Below are 13324 nucleotides of genomic sequence, written 5' to 3' on the forward strand. Positions count from 1 at the left end.
AGGGGAGGGGAGGGGAGGGGGAAGACGACCATGGCAGAGATTTCTAGCTCCTGAGTCCCTCACATCAACCTTGAGCTGGCCTGACAAGAAACACTCAAAACCACATCAGGCTGTGCTCAGCTCAGGGCTGTTCTTGTTCTGACCCTCATTTTCAGTGCTGGAGTTCAAACCCAGGGCTATGCCCCTGGCCCCAAATTATGATTTTCCTGTGAAGGAATGAAGGAGGAAACGAAAGCTGAAAGAGGCAGTGTGGGTACACCTAGTAAGGAGGAGCACAGGGCACAAAGCCTGCTTATTGGATGGGGCCTTAAGGCTCACGCAATCAAATTCTTTAACCAACCAATAAGGAAGCGGCCCCAAAGGTTGTCCAAGGAGCCAGGGCTGCATGACATGCCCTGTAGACACTAGCCCATGGACCACGTCTACATAGGCTGAGGTAACCCAGTTGGCCCTACAAGGCACTTAACTTACATGTGCTAATAGAGAAGCATAGAGACCAGTTTGCTTGCCTGTTTCTTAGGCTCAGACACTGGCTGCTGGCAGCCCCTGTAGCCCCCGAGGCACTGGCGGGGGACGGACGTGCCCGTGCTAAGAACACACTAGCAATTCATTTCCTACCTGCTGAGTTTCTACTTTGTTCCACGTAAGGCAGATTTATTAGTAAAAGAGACCAGTTTGTTTGTTTTAGTTTAGGTTTTTTGTTTTTGTTTTTTTTTTTTGAGAGAGTGAAGCCCAGGCTGGTCTCAAACTCTTCATCCCCCTGTCTCCACTTCCCAAGTGTCGGGATTATAGGCAGGTGACACTTGCCTAATAAAACTAGTAATTTCAAGTCAGGTCTGGTGGCGCATGCCTTTGATCCCAGTGCTCAGAAAGCAGAGACAGGCAGATCTCTGAGTTCGAGGCCAGCCTGGTTTACAAAGTAAGTTCCAGAACAGCCAGGGCTACACAGAGAAACCCTGGTGTCTCGAAAAAACCAACCCCTCCTCCCCAGCAACAAAATAAAACAAAACAACCTAGTAATTTCAAATAATGAAAACATCCTCTATCTTTTAAGACTCCCTAGCATGAAAAGACTCTCACTTAGAGTCAGGGAGTTAAAAGCAGGCTGAGCCACAGCGACTGGGTTGCACGTGTGGTAGGCGTTTGACGTTTTGCCAGTCAGGATAGCATAGTTTTAGAACATTTAGTTTATATTCCGAGCTAAATAGTTTTCTAAATATTTCTCTAGCAACGTTAGAGAAAATGAAAACAACTAAAATATACTACCATCAAAAGTTTGCCCTTCCTTAGCAGGAGGTCACAACTACAGGGATCAGTTCTCTCGGGACTGAGAAAACAGGCCTCTGCTAACAGTTATTTTTCTGCTCATTTTCCTGGAATGGACCTACAGCTTAAAACCCATCCATAAAAGCCAAGTGTAGTGGCACATGACAGTCCTAGCCCTGGAGAGGCTGAGGCAGGAGAATCTCTGTGAATTCCAGTCCAGGGTGATCTGCATAGTGAGTTTTAGGGGGCCACCTAATGAGGGGCCACCTGACCCAAACAAACAGAGGAAAATAACCCAACAAAACAAACACAAACAACATCATTTTGAACTAGTTACAAAGTCCCATTCCGATTTTTTTTTTTTTTTTTTTGGTTTTTTCGAGACAGGGTTTCTCTGTGTAGCCCTGGCTGTCCTGGCACTCACTTTGTAGACCAGGCTGGCCTCGAACTCAGAAATCCGCCTGCCTCTGCCTCCCGAGTGCTGGGATTAAAGGTGTGCGCCACCACGCCCGGCTCCGATATTTCTTAAATTGCTGCTGGGTGGGATAGAATCCCAGCCTAGAATCCCAGTAAGAGGTGTGCTTTATTACAGGAAATTTGCTAAGTGTCTAGAGCTTAATGAACGTTAGGCAAGTGCTCTACCACTGAGCGATCTCTCCAGCCCCTCTTGTGTGTGCGCGTGCGTGCGTGCGTGTGTGTGTGTGTGTGTGTGTGTGTGTGTGTGTGTGTGTCTTTACGATTACTTGCCACAATTGTTCTGTATATATAACTCTAAATTCTGGGCTGGAAAGATGGCTCAGCAGTTAAGAACACTTATTCTCCTTGCATAGGCTCTGAGCTGGTTCTCAGCACCTTCACTGGGTGGCTTACACCACCTGTAACTCTAGCACCGGGGATCCAATACCTTGTTTTTGCTTGTATTTACAAGCACATACCCACACACAGGCACACATACCTATGATTAAAAAAAAAAAAAACAATAATAAAACCCCTCGAATCCTACCTTTTAAAAAGTATTTTCACTTTGTGAATATTTTCACGTTCTTTGTAAACTTCACATTCATTAGCAATAGGCTTCTCTTGTATGTACAGATTCCCAGGTTAACTGTTATCAGGCACTGGAAGATGTTTCGTTTTTACAAAACAGCACTGTGCTGGACATCTTTGTGTCTAAAGTTCTTTCATTTTTATATCATTGTCTTAGTCACTATTCTATTGCCGTGAAGACGCCATGACCACCACCTTTAACTGGAGGCCGAAAGCATGGCAGCAGACATGACAGGCATGGAGAAGAGGCTGAGAGCTACATTCTCATCCTTAGGCAGAGACAGAGAGAAACAGTGAGACTGGCATGGGCTTTTAAAACCTCAAGTCCCACCCCCTCAGTGACACACTTCCTCCAATGAGGCCACACCTCTAACTCCTTCTAATCCTTTCAAATAGTCCCACTCCCTGGTGACTAAGCATTCAAATCTATGAGTCTATGGAGGCCATTCTTATTCGGACCACCACAGTCATTTTTAGGGTCTGTTCCCAGAACATGAGTTCCTGGGTCTGAATGCTTTTCAGTCCATGGTGTAGCAGCCTGTCCTCAATCCTCTCACAGGGAGAATTCCACTCAGCGACTGAGCGCACTCCCCTTTGCAATGACTGGGCTGTCTTCCTGCAGCCAAATAACATTCCGCAGATTGTTTATGTTGCTTGGATAACAGGCCAAGAGCCAAGGGCAGATCCAGAGCCAGCTATCAATCATTTATCATAACAAGAACAAGGAATAGTCTGCTGGTTTCAAGCCCCCCCTTCCAAAAAAATGCCCAACTCTTGTTTATGACATTGGCTTTCTCTCCCCCACCCTAGCACTTCCTTAGGTAATGGCAGCTGATGGAATTAGGTGGGAAAGGTCACCTTATTCTCACTTTGGAGTCAGTACACAGCAAGTCAGCCATAGAGAAGGAAGTCAAAGGGAGGAGAGGAGGCCGTGGTTCAGCACGCCTTGCCAAGGGCCCCTTGGGAAGGAGCCCCCATCATACCTTTGCAGATCTGTATCTGCGACTCAGCTTTCTTCCAGCTGTCAGGTGACTCTCTCATGGTTATTGAGCCTGGCCCCGGGCCCAGACATTGCACGGAGGAGGCTGTGATGAGGGCGATGCCTATCTCTTCCGGCTAACCACTGACTTTCCTGTCAGATGAGTCAACACGTGCCCAGTTGGTGCCCCTGTCAGAGGGTGCAGTCTCTCCCTGCTGGGGTGGGGTGGGTGGAGGTGTCTTGGAGACCGAGGATGGTAGTACTGGATATAGAGGGCTGGATAGAGTGCTACTGGGGACCACACAGCCTGTTCTCTGCTCTCCACTGCAGGCTGTGAGAGTGACCTGCTCCTGACAGCCTTTGTTGGACGGAGTTCCATATTCCTTCCCCACTGAAAGAATACTCTCCTCTTTTTGTTTTTTTGTTTTTTTTTTTTGTTTTTTTGTTTTTTTGGTTTTTCAAGACAGGGTTTCTCTGTATAGCCCTGGCTGTCCTGGAACTCACTTTGTAGACCAGGCTGGCCTCGAACTCAGAAATCCGCCTGCCTCTGCCTCCCAAGTGCTGGGATTAAAGGCGTGCGCCACCATCGCCCGGCTACTCTTTTTAAAAAATATTTATTTATTTAATGTATATGAGTATACTGTAGCTGTCTTCAGATACACCAGAAGAGGACATCAGATCCCATTACAAATGGTTGTGAGCCACCATATGGATGCTGGGAATTGATGCTGGGAATTGAACTCAGGACCTCTAGAAGAGCAGTCAGTGTTCTTAACCGCTGAGCCATCTCTGCCACCTCCTTTTTTTTTTTTTTTTTTTTTTTTTAATGTGAATGGATAGAGACCTGATAACGTGAACCAAATAGACAGCCTCTGGCCCCGGGCAGATTGAGGATGTCAGGTGACTTTTGAAGTGCATAAAGGAACACTTCAGATTTCTCTCCCTTTGTAAGTTAGATATGGTTTTGAGGTAGTTTTGAAACTCACCAGCTCTTCAGGGTGTTGTGGGACCTCTGGGGATGATGTGGGAGCCAGATAGTCGGCATTTCTGTAAGCTGAACCTAGGCACACCTAACCAACTGAGGCAGGCTGCTGCTGCTGCTGCAGCTAGGGTTTCTCACCATGCCTTTGGCCTGGGAGGAATCTAAGGCCTGTTTATTTGTTTCTCTGTGTTTTTATAAAGACTCAAGCAGAAATGGAAGTCAGAGGCTGAGAAGGAAAGCAAGACGACCTCTCCTCCACCCCCACCGTATTCCTTGGGCCCACTGAAGCCGACCTTCCTTCTGGTTCCTCTCCTCACCCCACACAGCTCTGGGTCTGAGAATACCGTAAGCCACAGCTGCCTAGGTGTCAGGGACGCACAGAGCCCTTATGACAACGGCAACAGAGACTACTTATTCCCCAGATAATCATCTGGATGGTACCTGGCAGCTGGCAGGGCACCACGAGATCAGCACACAAGTTTCTCACTGCCAGTCCCATCCACCTGGGGTGGGGCGGGGCGGGCGGGGCTGCAGCTTCACTAACCCACAAGAGTTCTGCACAGGTTCTGAGTGGGCGGAGACTGGTGCTGCATAGGCTCTGAAGGAAGGAAGGGGCTGTGAGGAACACAGGCCATCGTGAAGACAGTTTGCGATGACTGAATAGAGACGCCAGTCAGCTCCACATCTGATAGTGGCTCACAAGCTGCACCCTCAGGAGGCCTCAGGAAGGGGCTCCAAAGGCTGCCCCAGCTGCCTCGCTCTGCCTCACTGCCCCAAGCCACCTTTTAGCTCTTGAACTCCTAAAGTCCAAGCACTTTGCCATTCTCTTTCCGAGGCCACTGAGGCCGGGCAGAAGCTTGGTTCCATTTTCCTTCTCAACATCTGGAAAGCACCTGGGCCCGGTGGTGGTGACTAATATCTCAGGGCCTGATGGTTTTTACTCGAGTGACAATTCCTCACAAGCAGTTTTTAAATGTGAATGACGACCCTAGGCACTGCTGGCTGCGGAGGTTTTATTTTCCTCTTCGATCTCAGGACTTCAGGCGAGAAGCGGAGCAGAAGTAGAGAGCGGATGGGTGTCCACCGTCCTCATGGTACTTGAGGGAGGTACAGCCTGGAAAACACGTTTCCTGTCCCGCTACTCTCCCAGAAGAGGGATGATGGTAGGGGGTGCCTCTTCCAGGGCGGAGAGTACAACTTCTTTACCCCAGCCTTGCCCATACAGGTTTCAACTGGACTGGAGCTACTAGGAAAGATGACATTCATGCAAAAAGAAAAAACATTAACTAGCAAGAATGTACTTTCATTTTGGTTTTTAGAGAACTGTTGCCTGTTTCTCTCAAGAGTCTGGAAGAGGCCACTCACTGCACGCTGCTGTATGAACCCTCACTGCCCACCCTGGAGGACCAAGTGCAGTAACGGTAGCCCAAACGCCAAGTCAAGTGAAAATCGAGGAAAAAAAAACCAAAAAAAAAAAAAAAAAAAACCAAACCAAAACAAAACAAACCAACCCAAAATACCAAAACCAACCAACCAACCAAAAAAAAAAAAAAAAAAAAAAACCAACCCACTGTTTCCTATAACAGAAAAGCCTTTGGTCTTTGGTTTCATTTTGTATTTTGATTTTTTTGTCTTAAAAAGTGTAAAGATAGCCTGTCCATGCTCTGCTTCAGGGAACAAGCCTGTGAACACTCCCAGGCGCAGGCAGGAAGGGCGTCTGCTTCCTGCTACACCTCACTGCCACCTCGGCCTTCCTTGCTTTACGTTTGACTGAGTCGCCTCAGATGCTTTCTCCTGGGGCTTTGAGGAATCCAGTGATGTTAGTGGTCACCGAGGAGACCACAGAGCCACAGAGTGGTGCTTAGATTAAAGTGACTTTTGCAACCACAGCACCCCACACCTGCCGTCTCACAGAACTATGCCAGGAACTTGCCTTTTCTGCCACCACCACGAGACGAGACGGGCAGAGCTCAGAAGCTGTCACCCCATGCCCTCTGCTTGTCGGCTCTAAGGGGCCACTGACCTAAGCGTTAGTTATTTTATTTTTTTGTGGGTTTTGTACATTTTAGGTCCTGTTGCTGTCTTAGAAAAGGCTCTGTAGGTTGACAAAAAAAAAAACTCAGGCAGGCATTCATGTTTATATTTTTTTCCCTTCTTTCTTCCTTTGCTAAGTTTTTGGGACTCAAGGGTAGCAAAACTGCTGTGAACGGGAAATTTATTAGAAATGTTACAGATAGTGATCTTCAGGGGATCGGCGACTGTGCCCACTCACAGTTCTTCAGTCCCTCACAGGGCTCTGCTGTTACCCAAGCCAGGCAGAGCAGCCCAGCCTGCGGTGGAAGATTGAAATCCAGATAGCTCATTATCTCTGAGAGTTAAATGGCTTTGATCTCCAAGTTGTTGTTGTTTTCACTATTGTTGTAACGGGATAGCCTCCCCCCACCCCCGTATCAAAGGATGCTTTTTCCTTTTGACTTTTTATAAGCTAAGTCAACAAAGTCTGTTTCTCCTCTGAGCTCCGTCCGTTCACTTCACACAGGTGTATGCCCTCAGCTGCTTCTGGTCTCAATTCTCTGCTAGCTGAGTAGGTGTTCCATCCTCGGGTCATTCTTACTGGAGTTTCTGCAGCCCACAGGCTGCCTTGTCAACAGTACCACTTAACACCAGCATTCAGCGACCAGGCAGCCAAATGCCTGGTTTAGACAGAGATGATTTAAACATGATCTTTGTTGCATGGTAGAAAGAGGGAACACATACTGGTTCTAGTTCTAAGGTTCTTAGATTTTTGGTTCTTCTGGCATTAGTGAAACAGCTTTAAACTATTTCAAGGGAGAAGCCGTGGCCACACCCACGACATTTGGCGACAGTCCTTTCCATGAGCCTTGCCTTCTCACCTGGCTGAAAGCTCACACTGAATCTTTCCTGTGTCCTTGGTGTCTTGGGAAAAAGGGAACCCCAGGTGCGGGCTTTACTGCCGGCATTGGCTTGGAGCCAGCGTGGAGCAGAGCCCAGCAGGGTGGGCCAGGCTTAGTTATGGTGTGCCGGTTTAAGGAATGCCTGGTTTGCCTGGTTGCCTGGGCTCCGAGCTAGAGTTTCCTAGCAGTTCTTTATGGCTGACCTAGTTGGGAAAGATTCCCACACTCAGCTTCAGGTAGAGGTGGTGAGAAACCCGTTTTCCTTTGTAGAGGCAGCATCATCCCAAGAGCCTACAGTGAGGTGTGGTGGGAGGGGGCAGGCCAGCTGGGGAGGGTCCTAGGGCTGGTGCTGGGGAGGGTCTGCCAAAGGTCTCTCCAGCCTCTGCTGCTAGTGTGGTTGGGTGCCAGTTCCAGGAAGTTTCTATGGCAACCGTAATGCGTCTTAAGGAACACTGTCAGGTTTGTGAACATATGCTCAGATGGAGATCTTGTTTCCAGGGAAAGGACTGGTACAGTGTGTAGCAAGCTGGAATGGACAGAGAGACTTTTTGGCAAGAAATCATATCCGTTAAAAACAGGATACCTCAATGCTACATGTTTTTGTCTTTGAGACAATATTTTTAAGGCTTTTACGCTCTGTTACCTGTAAGCTGATACCTAAGACTTTCTGCAAAGTCAGTGCTTTTTTTAATGTCTTTTTGCCCTATGGTTTGCTTTAAAGTGAAATTTGTAACTGTTTGGAATAAATAATTTCTAAAGTTGCACCTGAGACATTCTTCTGCTTTGGGAACCTGGTCATTAAAAGGAAAAGCTTCCTTCCGTGACAGCGGCTCAGTCCTCTAACCCGGCTCGACACTAGGAAGGCAGAGGTGGGAGGATTTCTCCAAGTTTGAGGCTAGTGGGGCCTTGTATGTCACTTATACTGCCCTCACAGACAGACAGACAGACAGACAGACACACACACACACACACACACACACACACAAAACACGGCACACACACAAAACACGGCACACACACACACACTAAACCTGGGACTAGCAATTTCTCAAAAGAATTTAGTTAGTAAACATTTTCCCCAAACCAAGGCCTGGGATTTCTGGAAGGAAATCAGAGGCTCATGAGTCTGTTACGTTTGCATTGTTCAGCACTACCAGATAGAGGCATGTTAGAAAAGAGAAGGAAGGCCCACTACTTAGGTGTCTACTGGACTATGGAGGTGAGAATGGGATCCTGAGAGCCATCCCGAGCTTTCTTGGTCATCAGATAGCTGAGTCTGTCCTCCACTGAAAAGGATCTTGGGCAAGAAAAACTTGAGACCCAGCCTTCTCTATGTTCCAAACAGAAGGAAACCCATCATGTGGACGCTTTGCAGGTAAGAGTAGGGGTGGCTGCTGAGGGCCAGCCTCAGCTTGGTTTGGGTTCTGAGAGAAGGGGTGTCTGGGAGCAGTAAAAACAAATGACTTGAAGTCTAATGGTGGGTCCAAGCTGGCTCTGTGGTTGAGACAGCTAGTTTTCTGCTAGCTGAGAGAGACCATTCTCTCTGCTAGTAAACATTCTCTCAAACATATCTCTCTGCATAGCTCATGGGTTTTCTGACCAAAGTCAGAAAAGCTGCTATAAAGAAAAAATTCTTGGATATTCTAACCAAATCAGAAATCCTGTTTGAAAATTTCTAAAATTAATACTTGGGTTTTCCAATCAAAATCAGAAAGAAAAAAAAAAAACCCTCAAAGAGCCGTGTGCACTCTTCAGACAACCGCCTCTGAATAGCTGCTGGAAAACATTGTAAAAGCGACGTCGGCTCTCTAAGTAACTCTTGGTGGTCAGAAATCCCATTAGAAACAAATTCTAAAAAGCTGCGTTTGCTCTCCACGACTTTCCAGACTAAAATCAGGAATCCTGTTAGAAAAAAAAAAAACCACCTAGAAGAGCTGTGTTCCCTCTCCAGAGATCTTCAGACAGCTCAGCTCTCCTTGGTAGAGGAAAATTCTAAGAACCATTATCGCTTTTTGCCAGCTCATCTCATGCAGGCCAAAAGCCTAGCTTTTTATTTACATATCAATTCAGTCATTTATTCCAGGTTCCCTCTTGACCACCCCGGGGAATCCACACTCCAGGACCTTAGCCCCTTGACTCATAGGAAAAGGATAGCAAGTCCATCTTTTTTCTCTTTTCTGAACATTGTAGAAGAATTCAGAGATCTGCCTGCCTCTGTAAACGTAGCTGGGTGGGCCCTTGTCCTGAGAGTACCCTCTCCCACCACTCCTGGACCTAAATTTGCTCTGACCCAGGCTGACCTTGAACTCAAGAATCTGCCTGCATTTGTATCTGCCTGTCTGCGACTCTCTGGCAAGCCGGCTCATAGTGCAGCTGCCTCTGCTCCTTCACATCTGTGAAGCTCCTTATACAATTCATACTGCATTTTATATTTTTGCATAGTTGAGAAATTATACATTTCTGAACTTGTCTTTAGAGTTCTCTTCCTGAAGATCCCAGTGCTACCATTTTGCTGAGACTTTAGTCACACCTTCCTATCCTGGACTCACCGTGTCTCTGATTATCATGAAGTCATTAACGTTAACAGGGAGGATATTCCTTGGAGGAACAAGAAAATATGTTCATTATTATACAAACAAGCCTTACTCCCACAGCAGCCATCAACTCTCGTGGAGGCCCACGCCTGCTGGCCCTGTTCCAGGGGCAGGAACCATGTCGTTCTGTCTCTACCAAGGCCATGCCACAGCTGGTGGCAAGAAATGTGCAAAGGCCCCCAACTCAGATGAAGCTGAGGTTGGGTAGCACCTACTGCCCTTCACTTGGACCCCTGTTCCCGCAGCACAGCTGTTCTTCTTCACCCCAAGACAGGTGCTGTTTCCTTAGTATGAGCTCTGGTCCCATAGCTGTTGGTGACCTTGATGCCCCTTTCTGCAGCCGTGTGCTCTCCAACCCTGAACCACTCTCTCCAGCAAGGATCCCTGTGTCCTCATTTGGTTTGCAAAGCTTCTGTGTGTAAGCTGAGGCTGGCAGCCGGCCAAGTGGGAGTCTGATCCCCCAGGCAAAGGCATGGCTCGGACACTTTCAGGGGTGACTTTGAAGAAGTCTGAGCACCAGGGGAGGTCACCGAGAGGAAGGACAGAAATTGGTTCCTTAAATTTTTCTCCCCTTTGGTTTTTCTGAGACACGGTTTCTCTGTGTGGCCCTGGCTATCCTAGAACCTGCTCTGTAGATCACAGCTGGCCTTGAACTCAGAGATCTGTCTGCCTCTGCCTCCAGAATGCTGGGACTAAAGGTGTGCACCATCACAGCTCCGGCTAGATCCTTAAACTGAACCAGGGGCTTCCCTTTCACCTCTGGACTTGCCGTGAGACTTTGCTGCTTATTTTGTATACACCTTAATGGACCTTTGACAACTCCTCTGACTCTGTCCTGGATCGCAGGGCTCTGTCACATGGAGTGGAGTACAGGAGGGCAAACACCCTAAGAGCCCAACCTGAGAGTCTGACTTGGATCTTACAGAGGCAGCAGAAAACAAAGTTTTGATTCTGGAAATTTCTAACTATTTCCCTTAAGTTCCATTCCCAGCTCTGCTGGCCTCTTTGGGGGACCTGCACACATGTGACAGGCACAGACAAATAAAATAAAATAAAATAACATGAGTTAAAATCTTGGACTGGAAAGATGGCTCAGTGGTTAAGAGCACTGGCTGCTCTTACAGTAGGTTAAAGTCAATGGAAAACCCAGAAATCTCGGAAATGTTCATGCGGAGCGCTTGGAATAAAATCACAGCCGTTTCTGAGAAATATCTCTGTTACTTGAAGTACCTTACTGAGAAGGTCTTAAGGGGAAGAGTCTCCACCACTGGCTTCCTGTGGGTGTGTCTCACAGGGGATTTGTTCCTTTAGATCTCCAGAGATGAAAGGAGACCGAGGGCCCCTCAGGAGACTTTTGTTTTATTTTTTTTTCTTGACAGAGTCTTGCTATGTAGCCCAGGCTGGCCTGCAATTCGCAGTTCTTCCCTCTCAGCCTGACCCTTGTGGGAGTTAACACCCAGCCAGTTTTAAGAAAAACAAGTTCTTGGTTTTAGGGGCTGGTCTCCTCAGCTCTAGCCCACTTGTGTTCTCAGGACTCCCCTATTCCCCTTGAAATAAACGATCACTATTTCCATTTCTAGCCAACTGTCCTTGATGCAATCTTCTGGCCTAGGACACAACAGCCTGGACCCAGATGCCCTCTGAACTCTGACTTGAAGCCTGGAACTAATCATGGTTCTCCTTTATTTTCTCATCTCTTTTTTGGATTCTAGTTAAAGCCTAAATATAGTTCCTAGACACTTTGGGTTTTCTTACTGGTTCTTGACCGTCAAGCCAAACTCAAAGGGCAGGGCTTCCTCCTTCTGGCAGCTGATGGGATCTCTAGCTTCCTGCTCTTTTTGTTGAGTCAGAGCCCTGGCTGTCCTGGAACTCACTATGTAGACCAGGCGGCTGTTCATGAACTCAGGGAGATCCACCTGTCTCTGCTTCCCAACTGCTGGATTAAAGGTGTATGCTACCACAGTCAGCCTTGCTCCACTATCTGTCTGTCTCTTTCCTTCTTTCTTCCATTTTTAAAAAAAAGATCTATTGATGTATGTTATGTATATGGGAGCTTTGACTGCAGATGTGTCTGTACATCAGAAGTGGGCATCAGATCACATTGAAGATGGTTGTGAGCTGTCTCAGGCTGCTGGGAGAACCTCTGGAAGGGCAGCCAGTGCTCTTAACTACTGAGCCATCTCTCCAGTCCCTGCTTTACTGTGTCTCAACCAAACTACAATGTGAGGTTTTCTGGAGCTTCCAAAACAACAACAAAAACCAGAGCAAGATCCCTAAACTAAGTTCGTTCTTCTCTCTCTCTCTCTCTCTCTCTCTCTCTCTCTCTCTCTCTCTCTCTCCCTCCCTCCCTCCCTCCCTCTCTCTCTCTCTCTCTCTCTCTCTCTCTCTCTCTCTCTCTCTCTCTCTCTCTCTCCCTCCCTCCCTCCCTCCCTCCCTCTCTCTCTCTCTCTCTCTCTCTCTCTCTCTCTCTCTCTCTCTCTTTCTTTCTTTCTCTCCTCCTCTTTTCCTTTCTTTCTCTTCCTCCTCCCCCTCCTCCTTCTCTTCTTTCTTTGAGATAGAGTCTCAAGTGTCAAGTTTTCTCTGAAGCTGAGAGTGGCCTTGAATCCCTGATTTCCTGCTCTTACTTCCTCTCTTCCAAGGATGATAATGTCCTGGGAATTGGGCGGGGCACTATCTCAGCCAGGCTGTTTGTGGCAGCAGTGCAGGGACCGGTGACTGCTGTGCAGCTCTTCTTGGGGACAGCTGCCTCGGACCTGAGTCACAACCAGCAAATTGGCCTAAGAATAACATCTGTGAAGTCAAGGTGGCCCTGGGCTTTCTCTTTCCCTTTATGTGTATTACGTAGCAACATTTTCCGTGAGCCTTGTTTCTATAATGAAAGGGAACTTTTCATTAAGAAGCTATCATCTCATCTTTCTTTTTGTTTCATTTTTTGGTTTCCTGAGGAGGATCTCCTATTATGTAGACCCAGCTCTGTAGACCAGGCTGGCCTTGAACTCACAGAGATCCACTTGCCTCTGCCTCCCAAGTGCAGGGATTAGAGGTGAGCGCACTGTGCCCTGCCTCCCTCTGTGTTTTTAGTAGGTTGAACTGTCTCAGAACAGTTGTCTGTGAAGACCAGGCACAACACAGGCCTGTGGTTCCAGCTCCTTGGAAGGCAAAAAGATTACTTGAACCCAGGAGTTCAAGGCTAATTTGGGCAACGAAGCCAGACTGAATCTTTAACAGCCAATTGGGCATCACACACACTAAAATTGAAACAGCACAGAGAAAACAAGTGTGGGCCCTGCCCAAGGATGCAAATGTAAACCCATCTTTATTTTTAAAAACTGACCAACCAAAGAAACCCAGCAAGGGAACAAAGCGATTATAGTCAAAGTCTCCCAAAGACATTTGTCCTGGAGGGGATGGTAGGTATGAGGTGACTCACAGCACCCTCTACTAAAGCTTGATACTCTGTTTTTAAAAGACAAGGGTTCTAGGAGCAATGTTTTAGGTGGAAACTCAGTTTAAAATAATCCAAAATGAGCACATCTTTGTT

At 47.3% G+C, this 13324-nt stretch overlaps 1 protein-coding gene across 2 annotated transcripts in view; it reads left to right on the forward strand.

The window, feature by feature from the left end:
- The window catches only part of Il6r (interleukin 6 receptor), a 47573-nt gene extending 39620 nt beyond the window's left edge, over window positions 1-7953 (forward strand). For both annotated transcript variants that reach the window (XM_021158566.3, XM_021158565.3), the window contains exon 10: window positions 4475-7953. In XM_021158566.3, the coding sequence (XP_021014225.1) occupies window positions 4475-4700 (226 nt within the window). In that variant the 3' untranslated portion in view covers window positions 4701-7953. The remainder of the gene's footprint in view (window positions 1-4474) is intronic.
- Window positions 7954-13324: the final 5371 nt, after the last annotated feature.

The sequence above is a fragment of the Mus caroli genome, unplaced genomic scaffold, assembly GCF_978045245.1.
Source record: "Mus caroli unplaced genomic scaffold, Mus_caroli_1 scaffold_3, whole genome shotgun sequence".
Taxonomy (NCBI): Eukaryota; Metazoa; Chordata; class Mammalia; order Rodentia; family Muridae; genus Mus; species Mus caroli.